General features: G+C 37.0%; 2 protein-coding genes across 2 annotated transcripts; both read right to left on the bottom strand.

Moving 5' to 3' along the window:
- Positions 1–4962: 4962 nt before the first annotated feature.
- Positions 4963–6196, bottom strand: LOC123666193. The gene has a single exon (XM_045600390.1). It carries the CDS (start codon positions 6007–6009, stop codon positions 5257–5259), a length of 753 nt encoding a protein of 250 aa, XP_045456346.1. The 5' UTR covers positions 6010–6196; the 3' UTR covers positions 4963–5256.
- Positions 6197–14103: 7907 nt separating this feature from the next.
- On the bottom strand, positions 14104–16324 carry LOC123666184. The gene is made up of 2 exons (XM_045600383.1): positions 16155–16324; positions 14104–16049 (listed from the first exon to the last, which is right to left on the bottom strand). Exons 1-2 carry the CDS (start codon positions 16244–16246, stop codon positions 14309–14311), a joined length of 1833 nt encoding a protein of 610 aa, XP_045456339.1. The 5' UTR covers positions 16247–16324; the 3' UTR covers positions 14104–14308.
- Positions 16325–17581: the final 1257 nt, after the last annotated feature.

A 17581-nucleotide genomic window follows, 5' to 3' on the forward strand; every position in this document is an offset into this window, starting at 1 on the left:
CCAAGGTAGCGGAAGTCGGAGCAGACTGGTAACTGGGACAGCAGACTGGCAGACTGGGATACACCATCCAAAGCAATATGGGAAAAACCGGACGAACCGTTGAAATCGCAGAACAAGTGCTCGGTTTTAGACCTACTTATTCTCAATCCCGCGCCCTTCCGGTTTCCTGCCATTTTCCCAGTCTGCTCTGTACCTCAAGAACATTATCTCCGACAAGAACAACGTCGTCAGCAAACAGCATACACCAGGGTGCTTCCTCCTGTATGTCTGATGTTAGAACATCCATTACCAGAAGGAATAGATACGGGCTTAAAGCCGACCCCTGGTGTAAACCTACAGCCACACTGAACTTGCCAGTTACCCCGGCTTCGGACCGGACGTGGGTGCTCCATTCATTTTCTTCATTCATCAAGTTATTAAAGTATCTCTTCCAGCGTTCTTTTATTTCCTCATCGTCCGTCAAAATCTTCCCCGCTTCGTCTTTTATACATTTCATATGGTTTACATCTCTTGCATTCATCTCTCTCTCTCTTGATATTCTAAAAAGATTTTTTTGACCTTGTGGGCTCTCTAAAAAATGATACAACTTATCTTGAGCCTCGGCCCTTGCGATAGCGACTGCTTTCTTAGCCTTCTTTTTAATGTTTTGGTAATCTGATCTTTTTATTTTCTTTTCTCTGTCATTTCCATCTTCCACTCTTTTCCATTCTTTGAAAGCATTCTTCTTTTCTTTCAAAATCGTCTGTACTTCCTCATTCCACCACCATGTATCCTTCTCTATCTTCCTTTTCCCTTTCGTTTCCCCTAAGACATCCCTTGCTACACTTCGCACCCACGTTGCCATCTCACTCCAGCACTCGTTTACTCCCATCCCCACTATATCTCCAAGCTCTATCATTTTTCCAACCACTCTTTCCCGGAATTCTGCAGCCACCTCCCTATCATCCAATCTGTACCATGTCGTTCTAACTGGGGGCTTCGGGCTCTTATTTAAACTCTGAACTTTCAGAGTTAAGTCCAGGAGCAGTAGTCTATGCTGGGAGACGAGACTCTCACTCGGTATTACCTTGCAGTCCCTGGCCGATTTTAGCCTGTTTCTTCTTAAAAGAATGTAGTCAATTTGGGTAGAGTGTAGACCACTACGGTATATGATAAGGTGTTGTTCCCGTTTTTGATAGAATGTGTTGGCTATTGCTAAGTCAAAGGCCAAGGCTGCTTCAAGTAGAACCGTCTCGGTTCCTAACTCCGTAACCTCGGCCCCCATGCACCCTCTCATACCCGTCATTCATCCTTCCCACATGTCCATTAAAGTCCCCCCCAATGTATATTTCCTCACACTCTGGTACTTTCATTATTACCGCATCAAAATCCTCCCAAAATCTTTCTTTCATACTGTCATCGCATCCCGTTTGTGGCGCTTACACACTAACGACATTTAAAACCGAGTCTTCAATCAACAGTTTTACTACAATAACTCTATCATTCACTCTTTTCACATCCATTTTTACCTCTTACGAGTACATCTTTTTCTCGTGCTTTATTCGATTTGATCATAAGCGGTTTTTTCATTTTCTTTTGACTATTATTTTTATTATCAGTAAATAGATCTTTGGTAATTCTTTGTCCTTTATAGTTGATTGCTTTTTTACGTAGTCGTTTATTTTTAACTACGCCATAGTCCGGTGTAGGCAGAAATTCATGAAAAGGTGTTTTATTGGATTTTGTTTTAAATGTACTTAGTGGAACGTTGTCTTCACTTTCATCCGAACGAGAAGAGCTATTAGACTTTTTTGAATTCATTTTGCGTTGTTTAATTGGCGTACTATATATATCCCTCATAAATGTAATCCAGATTATCATTCTCGTCATCAGAAGATGAATAACCATATATTTCTGCAACTGTCAACTTGGTCTTATTTTGGCAATAGAGACTTGATACAGCAAGTGCACTATTTGATTTTTGTAATCCCGAAGAACTTGGTCCTAAAATAGATGGTAATAAATCACATTCTTCGGTATCTCCTTCCTCTCTTTCTTTTTCTGAACATTCAGTAGATGAACTGTACTCAACAAGACGAGATTTTACTTTTATATTGTCTTCCAAAGTTTCATCTTCCACCTGTTTAGAAGTTCGAAGGCGTTGAATGGGCGTACTAAATATGTTTTCTATTGTTCCCAAATTCTGGTTGAGTGGTTCATGAGATGACAGATATGAATTTTCAGATGAAAGCGACAGGTTATCAATTTCTGACACTGATTCATGTATGGGCTGCGCACTAGTTGAAGACCGTGGAATATATGATGGGTTTGATAGTATATCAGCGCTTCTATCAAATTCTGACTGTTGAATTGACTGTTCACGTGTTGGAACGCAAGGAATCTCTGATAAAACCGATGGGGCATATGCTTCTTCTGGAATCGCCTCAGGATTAAAAGGAAAGAGACCTGTTGCTTTAAAACCATTAACGATATTACTGTATGTTATTACTGTATGTACACTTGGGCCAGACTTTACTAAATATTTGATTAAATGTGGGTTTTGACAATTTTTTATCAGGATTGGCGTACAAGAAGCTCATAACAGCCTCATCCCAGTGGTGTTCGTAAGACTTGTTTACAGATTTGTCTAACGGTTGAAGCTCGTGTGTTGTATTTGAAGGGAGGCAATATAAAGTTATATCATTTTTATCGGCTTCATCAAGTGCCTCAATTGAAAGGTGACATTTTGCACCATCGAAAATCAATAAACATTTTCCAGCCACTTTGAATTTCCCTAGGTGTTGAATGAATTCTACAAATAGGTCACTATTCATGCTACCCTTCGGTGCCATTCTTACCAACGTTTCTACTGGTAAGTTTTCTTCTAAATCTGGTCTTTGTCTCTGTCCTTTAAATAAAATCATTGGTGGGATTGCTGTACCGATTACGTTGACACACATTGCTATTGTGACGTTTTCAGCGTGTTCAGGGGCAATTAGATGGACTCTTTTGGCTCCCTTTTCTGCCAACACTGTTTGCTGTTTATGCAGCGTTATACGACACCCTTTCTCGTCCATATATAATCGTGCAGGATATCGTATGATGTCTAGCTCATCATATAAATCTTTCACAGCCTGAAAATGTTGTTTAACTATCGGTTTAACTTCTGTGCTCTTGCTGGGTTCATTATTTGTGGTTTCCTTTTGCAGATCGAGGGATTACGTTTCAAAAAGCTTCCTAACCAATCTGAACCAGCTAACCTGTTAGTTTCATTAAAGTTGTTTTTTATATCATATCTCTCACAAAAAAGATAAGCCTGTTTTCTAATAAATTTTGGTGTGAGAGGTACTCCGATGTTTGCAAATCGTTTTATTCTTGCAGCCAAATCAGATTCTTGTATATCTGTGAAAACAGGTTTTCGTCCCAAACGTTTTTCAACACTCCCTATTTTTAAGTGATCCCTCAAAGTACGTCGGCGTATATTATGCCTTATACTTGCAGCTCTGAGTGAGTCGGCCACTTTGGACAGCTTTAATTGCAGCTCTGAGTCCATCTTCTGTCCAAGATTCCCCTCTTTTTCTTTTACTCACAGAAGTCAGCGGCGACATTACAAATCCTAAACAAAACAACAAAATTTACATATTTATTATATAATAAATTAAATACTTATACTAGGTGTAAGGTACAGTTCAACGAAACCCGAAACTATAGCTTTAGAACATTACCTTAAACTGAAAAATAGTGCAAATGGTACTAAGGAATTTAAAAAAAAAATTTGGTCTCTTAGAATGTTACGTGAAAGTATCGATACCCCACGAATAAAGTAAACATATTTTTTCGTTATCTTGGTTAAAATGCAATTTGGTTTAAACTCAGAATAAGAGTCTATAGCCCACAGTTGTAGGCTTCGTTAAAGCGTCTCTTACACCACCGGGTACATATCGATGTAGAAAATAAATTTAATACTATTTAGTTTCTAATTACAAAAGAAAGAATAAGTTAGTATTTTGTTGAGTTAAGTAAGTATGCTTATGTCCACATAATATATTATAAAATAGGGGTAATATCGCCCAACGGTCATTTGACAGGCTTATTAGCCGAGCGGGCGTTATTGTCTTTTTCGCGTTTGTTTACGAAATTATTTACGTTATCTAATGAATATTAGTGGAACATTAAGAATAGTCACTTACAACACTACGCACAACGTAAATATAATAGAAGAAATATAGGGGAATAATTAAAAACTTACAATTTCGTTGGAGCAGTTTTTATAACAGCAACGTCCGTGAGCGATAACCTTGAAGCTCGGCACTATACTGGTAAGATGGCGGCTCCAGAAACTTTATTTTACGCTAGACGCGTTCCTATTGGTGTTAACTATGAATGCGTGCGCTGTGACGCTGCTCATTTGAATTAAAGTGCGTTTTCTCAGTTTTGGGCGTTATTTGACAGAGGGCGTTAATTGCCATACCTACCTTATATTTTAAAAAATATTTCTTCAACGGCTATAACGAGTCGGAAAGGTGTGTCCTGTTTGATTATTGCTGGCCAAATTAGATATACGAGTTCATCAAAAGACGAAATACTCATTCTGTAGTATGAAAAAAATTTATCTGGATAACATCTGAGTTTAGAATGCAATGTACGATGCTTTAATAAAGCCTCTAGAAAAAAAGAGACAGCGACTTAGACCAGATGTTGCAAAACATCTTAATAGAGTTGGAAACTACAAGTACCATGTGCAAGTAAATTCAAATGATATAGAAGTATGTAAAAAAGCTTTTATATCCATCTATGCTCTGACAAACAAGAGAGTCCGCCGTTTAGCTGCTCTTAAAAGAGATGGAATCATACCAAAGGATAAGCGTGGTACTGCAATACAATCGAGGCGTGCTGTTGAACCAGAAGAAACTTTCTTTAAAAGTTAAAGAACACTGTATTTGATACATAATGGAGCCTTAATTTGTTAATTAAAACTCAATATAATTTTTACATTTAATTTTTGCTCTTAATACGATGTGACAGCGTGAGAAGTTGAATTAGGAAGGGCCGGAAAAAGTTATAGATAATACAAGACTATGCAAAAGACAATGAAATTCTACAAAGGAACTACAGATAATAATTTTACAAGAAATAATGCAAACTACAGATAACAACTAATTAATTAATATTAGATATACTACAATTATTCTACAATTAGGTACTACTATAAAAAAATATATGAACTAAATTGCCTTGCGCGGCAACATCCTCCCGCCTCGTTGAAAGGAAGCTCTTTCAACCTTGAAGATCTTCAGCAGTTGGTAGAGGACAGAGGCGCACAAGTGGCCGCCGTACGCAGCCTCTGGTGGTGGACAAGTCCGCGACCCTGGATACGCCGTCTGGACCCGGGAACAAACGCGTCACTCGCCCAAGCCTCCAACACAGCGGAGGCACGTGGTCTTCATGGATGAGAACCAAATCACCGACGTTCAGCTTGGCCTTGTTGGTTCTCCATTTGGTTCGCTGTTGTATTTCCGAAATGTATTCCCTCTGCCATCTTTGCCAAAAATGCTGATACATTTTTTCTATGCGTTCATATCGTTGCAGGGTGTTCTCGTTGTGGTTGTCAAATGCCTGTGTCGGCGGCGCAGTCAAAGGTCTTCCGATTAGGAAGTGTCCTGGGGAGAGGGAGAGGAGATCGTCAGGGGATGATGACATGGGACATAAAGGGCGACTGTTAAGTATCGCCTCCACTTGCGTAAACAAAGTTAAAAGTTCTTCGAATGTGACATGACTGTTGCCCATGACACGTTTTAAATGGTGTTTAGCGGACTTAATGCCACTTTCCCAGATCCCGCCGAAATGTGGCGCTCGACTTGGTGAGAATACAAATTTAATAGTTTCTTGAGTGGCAAAGTCAGACAGAGACTCCTGATTGGTTTTTAAAAATTGCCCTAACTCTTTGGCAGCGGCGACAAAATTTCTACCATTATCGCAAAATATTTCCGCTGGCTTACCTCTTCGTGCAATAAACCTTCTAAGCGTCATTATAAATGCATTTTTGGACAAATCACTTACGGCCTCTAAGTGGACGCATTTGAAACGTAAGCAGACAAATAAGCAAAGGTAACATTTTATGAGTTTACTGCCACGACCTTTACGGTTTAATATTTGAAAAGGACCGGCGAAGTCCAGACCGACGGAGATAAAAGGGAAATCTGGGTTAATTCTCTGAGCTGGGAGATTACCCATCAGAGGGCATAAAGTTTTGCCGCTAACGCGTCGGCAGCGCGTGCAGTTGTCTACCGTGCGCCGAGCGAGCCGCCTTCCATTTATAGGCCACACTCGTTCCTTGACTAGGGACAACAACAATTGAGGTGGCGCGTGCATATTTTTGTTGTGCTCGTGAACAAATATAAGTTTTGTAAGTCGATGGGATGCATGGAGTAAAATTGGGTGTTTCTTTTCATACGAGTAATTAGAGGCATCGATTCTGCCACCGACTCGGATCAACTTCTCGCTCATAAAAGGTGACAACGATAAAATTTTAGCTTTGGGACTTAACAATTTATTTTTACTAAGAGTTTCGTACTCTGTGGGAAAAGAATCGACCTGAGCTATTACACATAGTCCGCTGAATGACTGGCTCAGCTCATCTACGGTTAAATTTCCCAGCCGTTTATTTTTAGTGTTTCTCGAGTTATAAATGAATCTGTGAACATAAGCAAAGGAACGTTGAAGTCGATTGAGTGAAGAATAATTTTCAAAATTAATGAATGGTTCCGCAACAGTAGTAGTATTTGATTTTATTTCAGGAATTACAATGTTTTTATTGCATTTTAACACGGGCCAATGATTTTCATGTTCAACTAAAAATTTAGGTCCGCACCACCACAGATCCAGGGATTGCAGGCTAGAAGCATCTACGCCACGAGAGATCAAATCAGCCGGATTTTCAGCAGTGGGTACGTACCGCCAGGTTGATGGGTAAGTTATTTCTAATATTTCTGTGACACGATTTGCCACAAATGATTTTAACTGTGTTATATTATTTTTCAGCCAAGCCAGAACTATGCTCGAGTCAGACCAGTAAAGCACGCGATCAGGTTTGTAACGCAGCGAGTCCAGTACAGCTTTGCTGAGCCTCGCAGCCAGCAGTGCGGCACAGAGCTCGAGACGTACTATCGTCGTGGGCTTCACAGGTGAGATTTTAGACTTACTGCATAAAAGTTTTACAGTGACGTCACCGTTTGCAGCAACAGACCTCATATAAACGCAACTGCCGTAGGCGACTTGTGAGGCGTCGCTGAAAACATGCATTTCAATTGATTTAGGTGAGTCACATATAACTGGCCTGGTTATATTCAAACCTTGAATAAAAGGTAAGTTGTCAGCAAAACTATTCCACTCTTCTTTAATGATATCTGGGACTGGTTCGTCCCAGTCAAGTTTTTCTTTCCACAATTTTTGTAAAAGAATTTTAGCCTTTACTATGCAAGGGCTAATCAAACCTAAGGGATCAAAAATTTTAAATGAATTTGACATTATGTACCTTTTAGTAATTTTTTCAACGGAAGGAGGAGTTTTTGTAGGAAAATTAAACGTGTCATGTGTAGGACTCCACCCCAGTCCGAGAGTGCTCGAGGACTCACTTATAGTTAAATTTTCATGGATGTTTATACTTGAGTCCACGAACAAAGTAGGTAAGTTACTCTTATATTTTCGTAAGTTAAAACATCCTAATCTCAAAGCCTCCGCGACTGACCTTTGTATGTACCGCAGTTCGTTTTCGTCATTAGATCCTGTAATAAGGTCGTCTACATAAAAATCTTTTTGTATTATAGTTTTTATGAGCGGATCGTGCTGCTCCTCCCCGAGCTGCGACAGACATCGAGTGCTTAAATAACTCGCGCTTGCGGTGCCGTAAGTAAGAGTATTTAATCGTAGCGTTCTAAGGGGCTCGGACTCATCTCCTCTCCAAATAACAAGTTGCAAGTCCCGGTCTTCAGTATTCACTTGAACCTGGCGGTACATCTTTTCGATGTCGCCAGACAAGATAAACCGGTACTGCCTTGCTCTCACGAGTATGGAGAAGAGAGAATCCTGAACATTTGGCCCAGTCATTAAAATGTCGTTTAAGGACACTCCGGTGGAGGACGCAGCGGAACCGTCGAATACAACGCGGAGTGCAGTGGATTCGCTATTTTTAAACACGGCGTGGTGACATAAAAAATAACCTGGGGGTAGGTTTTAAAATTACTGACTCACTGAGATGCCCTAACTCGGCATATTCACGAATAAATTCCGAATATTTAGACTTTAACGCCGGATTACGCTTGAATTTGCGTTCTAAGTTTAGGAAACGTTTTTTCGCTAAATTATACGAATCCCCGAGACAACCAGGAGATTCGGTTAAAGGCAATTTGACTTCAAACCTGCCCTTACTCAAGCGTACAGTGTGAGCCATGAAATGTTTCTCGCATTCTTGCTCCTTTGGGGTAAGAAATGGTTTATTAGGAACCTGTTCAACCTCCCAAAATTTAACTAACAAATTCTCAATATTGTTTTCTTTATTACTATTTTTAGATATTGCATTAAAATTACAATGAATTCTCCTTTTGTTATTTATTACATTAATTGGACCTGATATTAACCAACCTAACCGTGAATTTCGCAAATGAGGATTTTTAGGCCCCAAGGAGTGGTGTTCACTACCCAAGAGGTCCCAGAAAATGTCTGCTCCAATTAAAACTTCAATTGAAGCAGGGTGATTAAATTCAGGATCTGCCAATGGTAAATGTTTAGGAATATTAAGATCTTTAATATCTATCGCGCATTTAGGTATATTACTTGTAAGCTCCTTTAGAACAAAGCATGATAACTTAATTTTAAATGAATCATTTAATGAATTTATTTGAGCGATACAGCTTTCAGTTACGTTATTGTTGTGATTATTACCGATACCTATGACCTTTAGACAGTCACTGGGGTATGATTTTAATGACAATCTTTCTTTTAAAGATTTCGTGATAAAGGAGGACTCGCTACCACAATCTAATAGGGCACGGACCTTTTCCTTTTCATTAGTGCTAGGGTTCACTACTTCGATAACCGCCGTGGAGAGAAGTACTTGATTGGACCCTAAATTGGAAACATTAGCCGCAGACGAGACTGAGCTTACAACAACTGAATTATTGACAACACTCTGTTTAGATTCATGCAACAAACTATTGTGTTTTTGCTTACACTCTCGGCACGGACCGAAGCGGCACTCGCTTACTGGGTGGCCTTGCCTGAGACAATTGGCACACAATTTGTATTTGGTCACGTCTGCTAACCTCTCTTGGATGCCCTTTTTAATAAAGATAGGACATTCAAAAACCTTATGATTTTCGCTGCATATAATACACACAGAAGTGAATGACTTGACTTGATTTGAATTTAAAGAGCCTTTTGTTTTTTGATTAATACCTACAAATGATTTTGTATGATTATTTCGTTCATGTTTATTATTACTGTTCTTACTAGAGGTAGGTGCAGAGGGCGCTGGCCGTGAGATCACCGGTAAGTATTTAACATTATTATCATATTTATTACGATTGAGTACCTCTAAGACATCAGCGCGATCAATTAAAAATTTATGAAATTGATCCAAAGTCGGGACATCATCGAGAGTGTTACGGTACTCCTCCCACTTCATCAGAGTCCGGCTGTCAAGCTTAGAGGACAACATAAAAATTATCAAGATATCCCATCTATCAGTCGGCTGGCCTAAGCTAGCCAAGGCACGTAAGTTTTTAGTCACGTGATCAACCAAAAATCGCAAAGAACTTTCAGACTCTCGGGTGTGAGCTTGTATATTAAACAAAGAACTTAAGTGATGGTTAATTAATAATCTTTTATTATTATAACGATCTCCGAGAAGCTGCCAGGCCTTCGCATAGTTAATCGAAGACACTTCCAGGTTAGATATAATCCGGGCTGCATCCCCTTCCAGATAGGATATAAGATAATGAAATTTGTGTATAGGTTTTATACGATCATTGTTGTGAATTAAATTTTCAAAGGTATCACGAAATTCAAGCCAGCGGAAATATGCACCATCAAATTTAGATATTTGAATTTGAGGTAATTTAAACCCTAGATCCTGATGGTCGTGAGAACACTGAGCCTCAACAGCGATTGAGTTACGTCGCTCGGTCTCGAGATTATTTTGCCTATCAAGTATGGACTTAGCCATTGCTATGTTTGAAATTATATTATTTTCAGAGGCCTCACGCTCATCAAGCTCCGTAGACAGATTTTCAGAATTAAGAATCTCAATCTCACTTTGTATTTCATCAAACTTCAACGATAAACTCTCAAATTTATTTAACTTTAAACTTAACTCGGCAAGGGATATATTTGAAATCTCCTCTTGCGCATTAATTGTAATTAAATAATTTTTAAATTTAGTAATCTGTCCCCTAATCGAACTTCTCATTGTAATTAAATTGGTTAATTTTTCTTGATGAGTGAGACTTGAATGCTTATCGGGCTTAGACATGTTTAAACAAAATAAGTTTTTAAAAAATAGTCGAGAAAATATAATTTAAAAAAGTAGGTATTCTCACGCTCCTCAATAGGTCACCGGGAAAGTGGCAGGACAGCTGATCGAGATCGTTAACTCGTAAACAACTTGTTTATCCTGGAATAATTCAAATATTTTATGTAGATATTTAATAACAATCTAAATATTTTAATATGATGCAATAAATTACTGTTAATCACAAACAAAAGGCTAATTTTATCTAACTATGCATTAAAAATCTTGTATTATTACTTATTATTGTTTAACAAAGAAATTTATATTATTAATTAACAAAGAAATGTAGCTTTATAACTTGTAATTTTATTTAAAAGAAAATGTATTATAATTTATAACTATTTAATTACTGTTTTAAACATGGGCCACCATTTATTTAAACAATTAGAAATAAGACTGTAAATTTAAGAGAAAAATAAGTTAGATGCTTGGTACTTGTTGGTTAAAGTACTTTATTGAAGCATCTTTTAATGTATTAACGCTAATTTTGTAAATTAATTTTAATAATTTACGCAAGCGGAGTGATATTAACACTAAATATGTAATTTTAAACCTTCCAAAAGAAAATTGTTTACAATTTTGACTAAAGGATAGGTAGGTGAATTGGTTAGGAAGAACAAAGGATGGACACTTATCTTTGCAGACTGCGCCGCACGAGTTGGTACTTTAGATATACCATGCCTCTAGCTTCATCGAAGTCCAGATCAGTTTTACTCCAGCCTTAATATTTGTTCTATTGTTCCATTTGTTCAATCTTCTTGCCTTTGTTGCATGCGCACCACGTGGTGGTGCCGGTACGATTTATGTTATTTTTGTTAAATTTATGCAATTAATGACGGATTCCCCTCATGGGCCACCAATTTATGTATTTGATACATAATGGAGCCTTAATTTGTTAATTAAAACTCAATATAATTTTTACATTTAATTTTTGCTCTTAATACGATGTGACAGCGTGAGAAGTTGAATTAGGAAGGGCCGGAAAAAGTTATAGATAATACAAGACTATGCAAAAGACAATGAAATTCTACAAAGGAATAATTTTACAAGAAATAATGCAAACTACAGATAACAACTAATTAATTAATATTAGATATACTACAATTATTCTACAATTAGGTACTACTATAAAAAAATATATGAACTAAATTGCCTTGCGCGGCAACAAACACATAGACTCATTTGATGTTAAGATTGTGCACTATGGTGATGTAAGTAAAAAATATTTGGATGCTTCACTAGACACAAAAAAAATGCATAAAATGTTTCTAGAAAAACATCCTGGTAGTAAAATAACATATGCCTTCTATAGACGTTTTTTTAAAGACAACTACAGTTTACGTTTTGGGCGACCACAGGTGTCTGCCATGTTGTGTATCTTCTTAAAAATACGCAAAGCTTGACTTCGAATGCTCCGCAAATCCGTGTTGATTAGTGAGTGTTTGGTGTAATCAAGATAGTAAGTTTAGCCCGACAATGTGTGCGCAATACCGATCTAATCTCATCTCATTTCGCGTCGAGCGCTCATAGGCATCACTCGAAAGTATCGATTCGTTAGCTAGTCTCTTTTTTATATTGTGTTCTTTGAATTTTATTGCTGCTTTATCATAACAATTATGAATATTATTTATTATAATTTTATAAATTTTTAAAGGACATATCATTTGTTTTACCGGTTGCCAATCTATATTTTAGCTGCTGGAGGCAGAAATGGACAGCAAATGGCATGAGTTATTTTCCTTGTTTTTATTGTTGATCCAGAAGTTGATGGAGATCCTGAACTTTCTCCCTGCTGCTCCTCATACTGTACTCCAGGTATGCTAAGGTACTGGACAGTTTCTTTCACTGATCTTTGGTGAAATAGTTTTACTGCTACAGTTGGCATGGTTCCAGCTACTCTTGGAAGAGTTATATCATTAGCAGACAATGAAGTTCCAGATGCTCTTACATCATCATTTATGTCATATTTCATTCTCAACATCTCTAAAATATCCTTAACTCCAGGTAGAGACTTGTCTATAGTCTTTCCTATATGATTACATCTCAGTAGGAAAGTGAATATTAACATGTGTGCAACCTTAGTCACACTCTCATGGTTGGTGAATGCATTAGCAGGTATAGAGTTGGCTGTCCATTTAAAATCATCATTAACATTGGATAGATCCCATTTAATCTCCTCTTTACGATCCCGATGGTATTGAGCATTTCTACGAATCATTTGTCTAAGAATTGTTTTAGGATCAAATCCCTGATACTGCAGAGCATTCTGCAGTAGATTAATGAAATCAGCATCTGGGTTAGAAAATCTGTCCTTATCTGCATCAGTGAGAGATTCAGCAATTTCTCGATCATCTGTGAAATAAGCAACTATATCCTCCAACTTCCAAAAGTCTGCCATGTTGTGTATCTTCTTAAAAATACGCAAAGCTTGACTTCGAATGCTCCGCAAATCCGTGTTGATTAGTGAGTGTTTGGTGTAATCAAGATAGTAAGTTTAGCCCGACAATGTGTGCGCAATACCGATCTAATCTCATCTCAGTTCGCGTCGAGCGCTCATAGGCATCACTCGAAAGTATCGATTCGTTAGCTAGTCTCTTTTTTATATTGTGTTCTTTGAATTTTATTGCTGCTTTATCATAACAATTATGAATATTATTTATTATAATTTTATAAATTTTTAAAGGACATATCATTTGTTTTACCGGTTTCAGGGAAGATTTAATTCTCTGTCGTGGATAAATCAAAGTATTACAATATAAATACAGTATTACTTACCTCTTTTCGAAAGTGCACGAAAAATTATAAGGAGTGTCGAAAAAAACATCTACAGCTCGTTGTATCTCCGTCGATGCGCGGACCGTAATGGCGGTGCGCAGGAAAGGATGTAGGCATGTCCGGCTTTGATGTATACGCACTGCATCGCAGAACTAGTGGATAGTTTTTGAATTACACTAACGCGCGGAATTATCAACCGCGCGGTATTATCCAACTCTTCCCTACATCAGCTCCAGCTAGGTTCCGTAGATGGCGAAGAAACTGGGATGGTTTCCGATCTCCTAACTCTTCATGAGTAAGCAAACGAAGATACAGCAGAAATGCAAGCTATTATTTATTAGTACATGCAAGGGTACATACAAGGTGAAAAGACTAATGTTCGGAGTGAAAATTGCACTAAATGTATGACACAGATATATGGATCAAAAACTTTAAGGAATGGAAGGTACAGGTTGTTTTTTTGACGACATGGCTTTACAAAGACGTACATTTATACAATTGACAAAAGAATGTGGACTACACTAACACAGAAAGAAATGTCATGAAAAAGAAAATAAAGTAAATGATATAAAGAATAGTTCACGTCCAACAGATGTCTCCTCACTACGTACATTTTTGGGAATGATAAATTACTACCAACAATTTATACCCAATTTAACATCAAAACTATAACTATATATGAGGAGCAACAGATCAAAGTGTTTTAACTCCGTTAATGTAACTTTTGAGATAAAAGCATAATCCATAATATTTTTAAGAGAGGACAAAAACAAACAACTTTGTATTGTAATAGGGTTTATTGGAAGTCAAATCAGCAAATAAAACTGAAATCCACATACTTCTTATTATTAATTATCAATAAAATTTTACATATTTTTTTGGATTTAATACATATTGATGCATTAACCATAAAATAATACTGTTTGATGTGGCACATTTGGGATTTAATACAGTTTGACATGGGTGTGAAGACTATTACACACTGAACTAAAATTTACTTATTTCATCCTCCTCTTCCAAACAGTCACACATTTCCTGCTGTTCTTGATCTGAATCGGTAACACCATCACCATCACTGTTTATAATTTTTTTGTAATATTCTAACTCCCCATTATCTTGCCATTCCTCTCCAAAACGTTTCTTCAGTAACATGTTTACATCATTTTTCTTTGCCTGATTTAGTAAATTATTATTGTTGATGATTGCAGGCTCTGGTATATTTTCAATTTTAAAACCCCTTTTCATAATTGGACCATAGTCTTTTCCAGTATCAGCATTGTAGAAATTTTCCATTTTGACATCTATTCTTGGTTTAAGTTGCCTTGTTGCTTTGTTTCTTACCATTGTCTTTTTTATATAAATCCTTTTAGCATCTCTGATTCCATCCATCTTTTTCATGAATTCTGATAGACTTTTTATATCCAGCGTATTCCATTCCTTTCCCAATTCATGGACTTTTCCTTTTTCAGAGTAAACTTGTGTATATTCTTTTCGTGTGATGATTTCTTCTCTCTTCTTCAATTCTTTTTCTACCACTCCAAAGACACGATCTGGAGGCATATAAGAATGCCCTCTTACAGGGTAGAACAAAACAACTTCCTCAATATGTACAGGAGCTTTAGTAAAAAGCCACCAACATAAACTATGAACGACATGCATGTTTTTGTTCTGCCCTCCGCAACCGTCACAGAACAGTCTCAATTTGGTCTTGGATTCGGCAAAATTGTATGTTTGTAGATATGATAGTATAGCAGAGGATATTTCCACTGAGCCTTTTCCGGCCTCCGTTTCTGTCCACGTAAAAAAATGTGAATCCTGCATATTCAGGTCAACAATACAAAAAGTATAAAAGTTTATTTGCCGAGCATAGTAAGCTTCACTAATATTCAGTTTAGGAAGAGGATGAATTTGTTGAAGATCGAAACAAAGTCTGACACTATCAGAATAGTCTGCTTTTAGTAACTTATGAAATGTCTTGGCACGTAACTTATGAGCTCCCAAATTGTGCATCAAACTGTTTTTCTTTTGTGTATCAGTTTCTGCTCTCATGGCAGACGCCATCCTTTTACAATAACTACAAACATCAACAGCAGGAGTTCCGAAGCCAATATTAAATTTTGTACAAAATATTGTGGCAAAGAAAGTTTTTTTAACTTTAAGATTTTCATTGGCTTGACTGTTGTAAATTTTGTAAAGCTTATTTATTGACAACGTGGATGGCAAATATATGCGCTTGCTTTTAAGGCGATTATAGTGACTTATACTACCCTCAAGTTTAGAAATGAATTCAATAACGGCCTGTTTTTTCTGGGCATACAGATGTGCCTTGTGATTTCCACCTCTCCGTTCATGAACTCCTTCACCACTAAAAACACCCTTTGCAATTGAGTTGATTCTGGTTTGAGAAACATTAAACAACTTTTGAAAAAACTTTGCACAAACAGGCATCATTTTCCCTTGTTTGACAGGAATGTAATACTTAACGGAGAATTTCTTAGCATTTCTGGACTTAGTTTTAGGCTTTGCTACTGGCCTAGATCGTTTAGTGCCTGAAACCCTTAACATGTATGACAATCGCCTATCCTGCTCAATTTTCGTATGGGCGTCATAAATTTTTTGTTTCGCATAAATCAGGTAATTCATAGAAATCAAACAGCAAGAATACCGTTTTGTCGTATGTGTACATGGTGGATTAAAGGCTAACAAAGCCGGATCACTATCACGGTATCTGAAACAATAAACATTATGACATAAACAAAAACAGGCAAATAACCCATTAAAATAAATTACTATAAATGCTGTGATAAAATACACAAGTGCGAACAACACTTACCTTGCTTCTTTACGCCGAGCTCTTAGGTTTTTATTACGTGGCCGTTTTCGTGAACCATCCGAATGTTCTCCAACAAATATTGATTCTTCCATCTTTACATACGATTATTACCATAAAATAATAACAAATCTATTTTATTATTCAAAAAACATTAACACAACAACAGTGACAACATAACCGCCAATGTTTCCTGTCATATTGACATCGAGTGACAAGTGACCACAAACAATATAGTTTGTTGCGTTCAGAAATGACTTGTACTTGATGTCTATGGATGTAACACACTTTGTTCTAGCGACAAAATTTAATACACTTGGATATGGCAACGAACCTGGATCTAATATCGTTTGAAACGGTGACTACTTTTGGTTCTTTTTTATAATAAAAAGTAATACAGTTTGATGCGTCATAATTTGACATGAGTTTCAAGGTTTGAAATAGATAAAAAATCCGTTCTGTATTAGAATAATTCGGTAGGTGGAGTTAATACACTTTGATCTGTTACTCCTCATATAATGTTTTATTTTATAATTATTCTTGTATATTACGGTGAACAGTAAAACAATAATTGTGTTGCTCTGAAAAGAGGAGTTTTTTATTTTAGCATATAAACTAATTTTACAAAATATTATTTAATATTAAATTATTTACAAACTTTACTTTTTGCACTTATTGCACTTTACGGTCGTTTTCCTGTCGCCTTTTCGTGGACAGATGTAGCACCTTCCTCTTTTTGCTGGGGGCAATCCTGTGTTGAAGGAGTCGCAGCCTCAGGTTCTGATAATCACTTTTTCAAAGCACTAGGCAGGGACGGAACTATTGCTCGCGCTAATCGATGTGCTTTTAATAATTCTGTTGATAGTAACTTTAGGAAAATTCGTCTGTTTATAGTAGCCTCATTGTTATTGAAATTATAAATAACAAATGCATATATAGCAGACACATTGATTAAATGAAAAAAGATAACCATAGGCCATCTCTTTGTCCGCCGAGCAACGTTATATGTGGAACACAGCTTGTCATTAGTGTCTACGCCACCCTTTGTTTTATTATATAATAAAATCATCTCAGGCTTCTTCAATTCTCCCTCGTCTATGATGTCACCATGATGCATAGACGACAATACTACAACAGCTTTAGATTTTTTTGAGACATAGGAGCACAAAGTCAGGTCGTCATGAAAACCAAATAACGTTGAGTGTACATCATGACGTCTGTCAGGTAAAAATGCTTGTGGTATTTCTTTTTTATTTTTTCTTAACGTACCCACTATTGTCAATTTGTCTTTTAGAAGGTCTTTACCTAAATCAATACTAGAGAAATAATTATCCATAGTAATATTTTGTCCTGTATTCTTGATTGTTTCGGTCAATCGTTTGACAATACTTTTTGTGTCATTAGGGATATTGTAGGGCCCGTCTGGTTGT

Source organism: Melitaea cinxia, chromosome 25, assembly GCF_905220565.1.
Source record: "Melitaea cinxia chromosome 25, ilMelCinx1.1, whole genome shotgun sequence".
NCBI classification, from domain to species: domain Eukaryota; kingdom Metazoa; phylum Arthropoda; class Insecta; order Lepidoptera; family Nymphalidae; genus Melitaea; species Melitaea cinxia.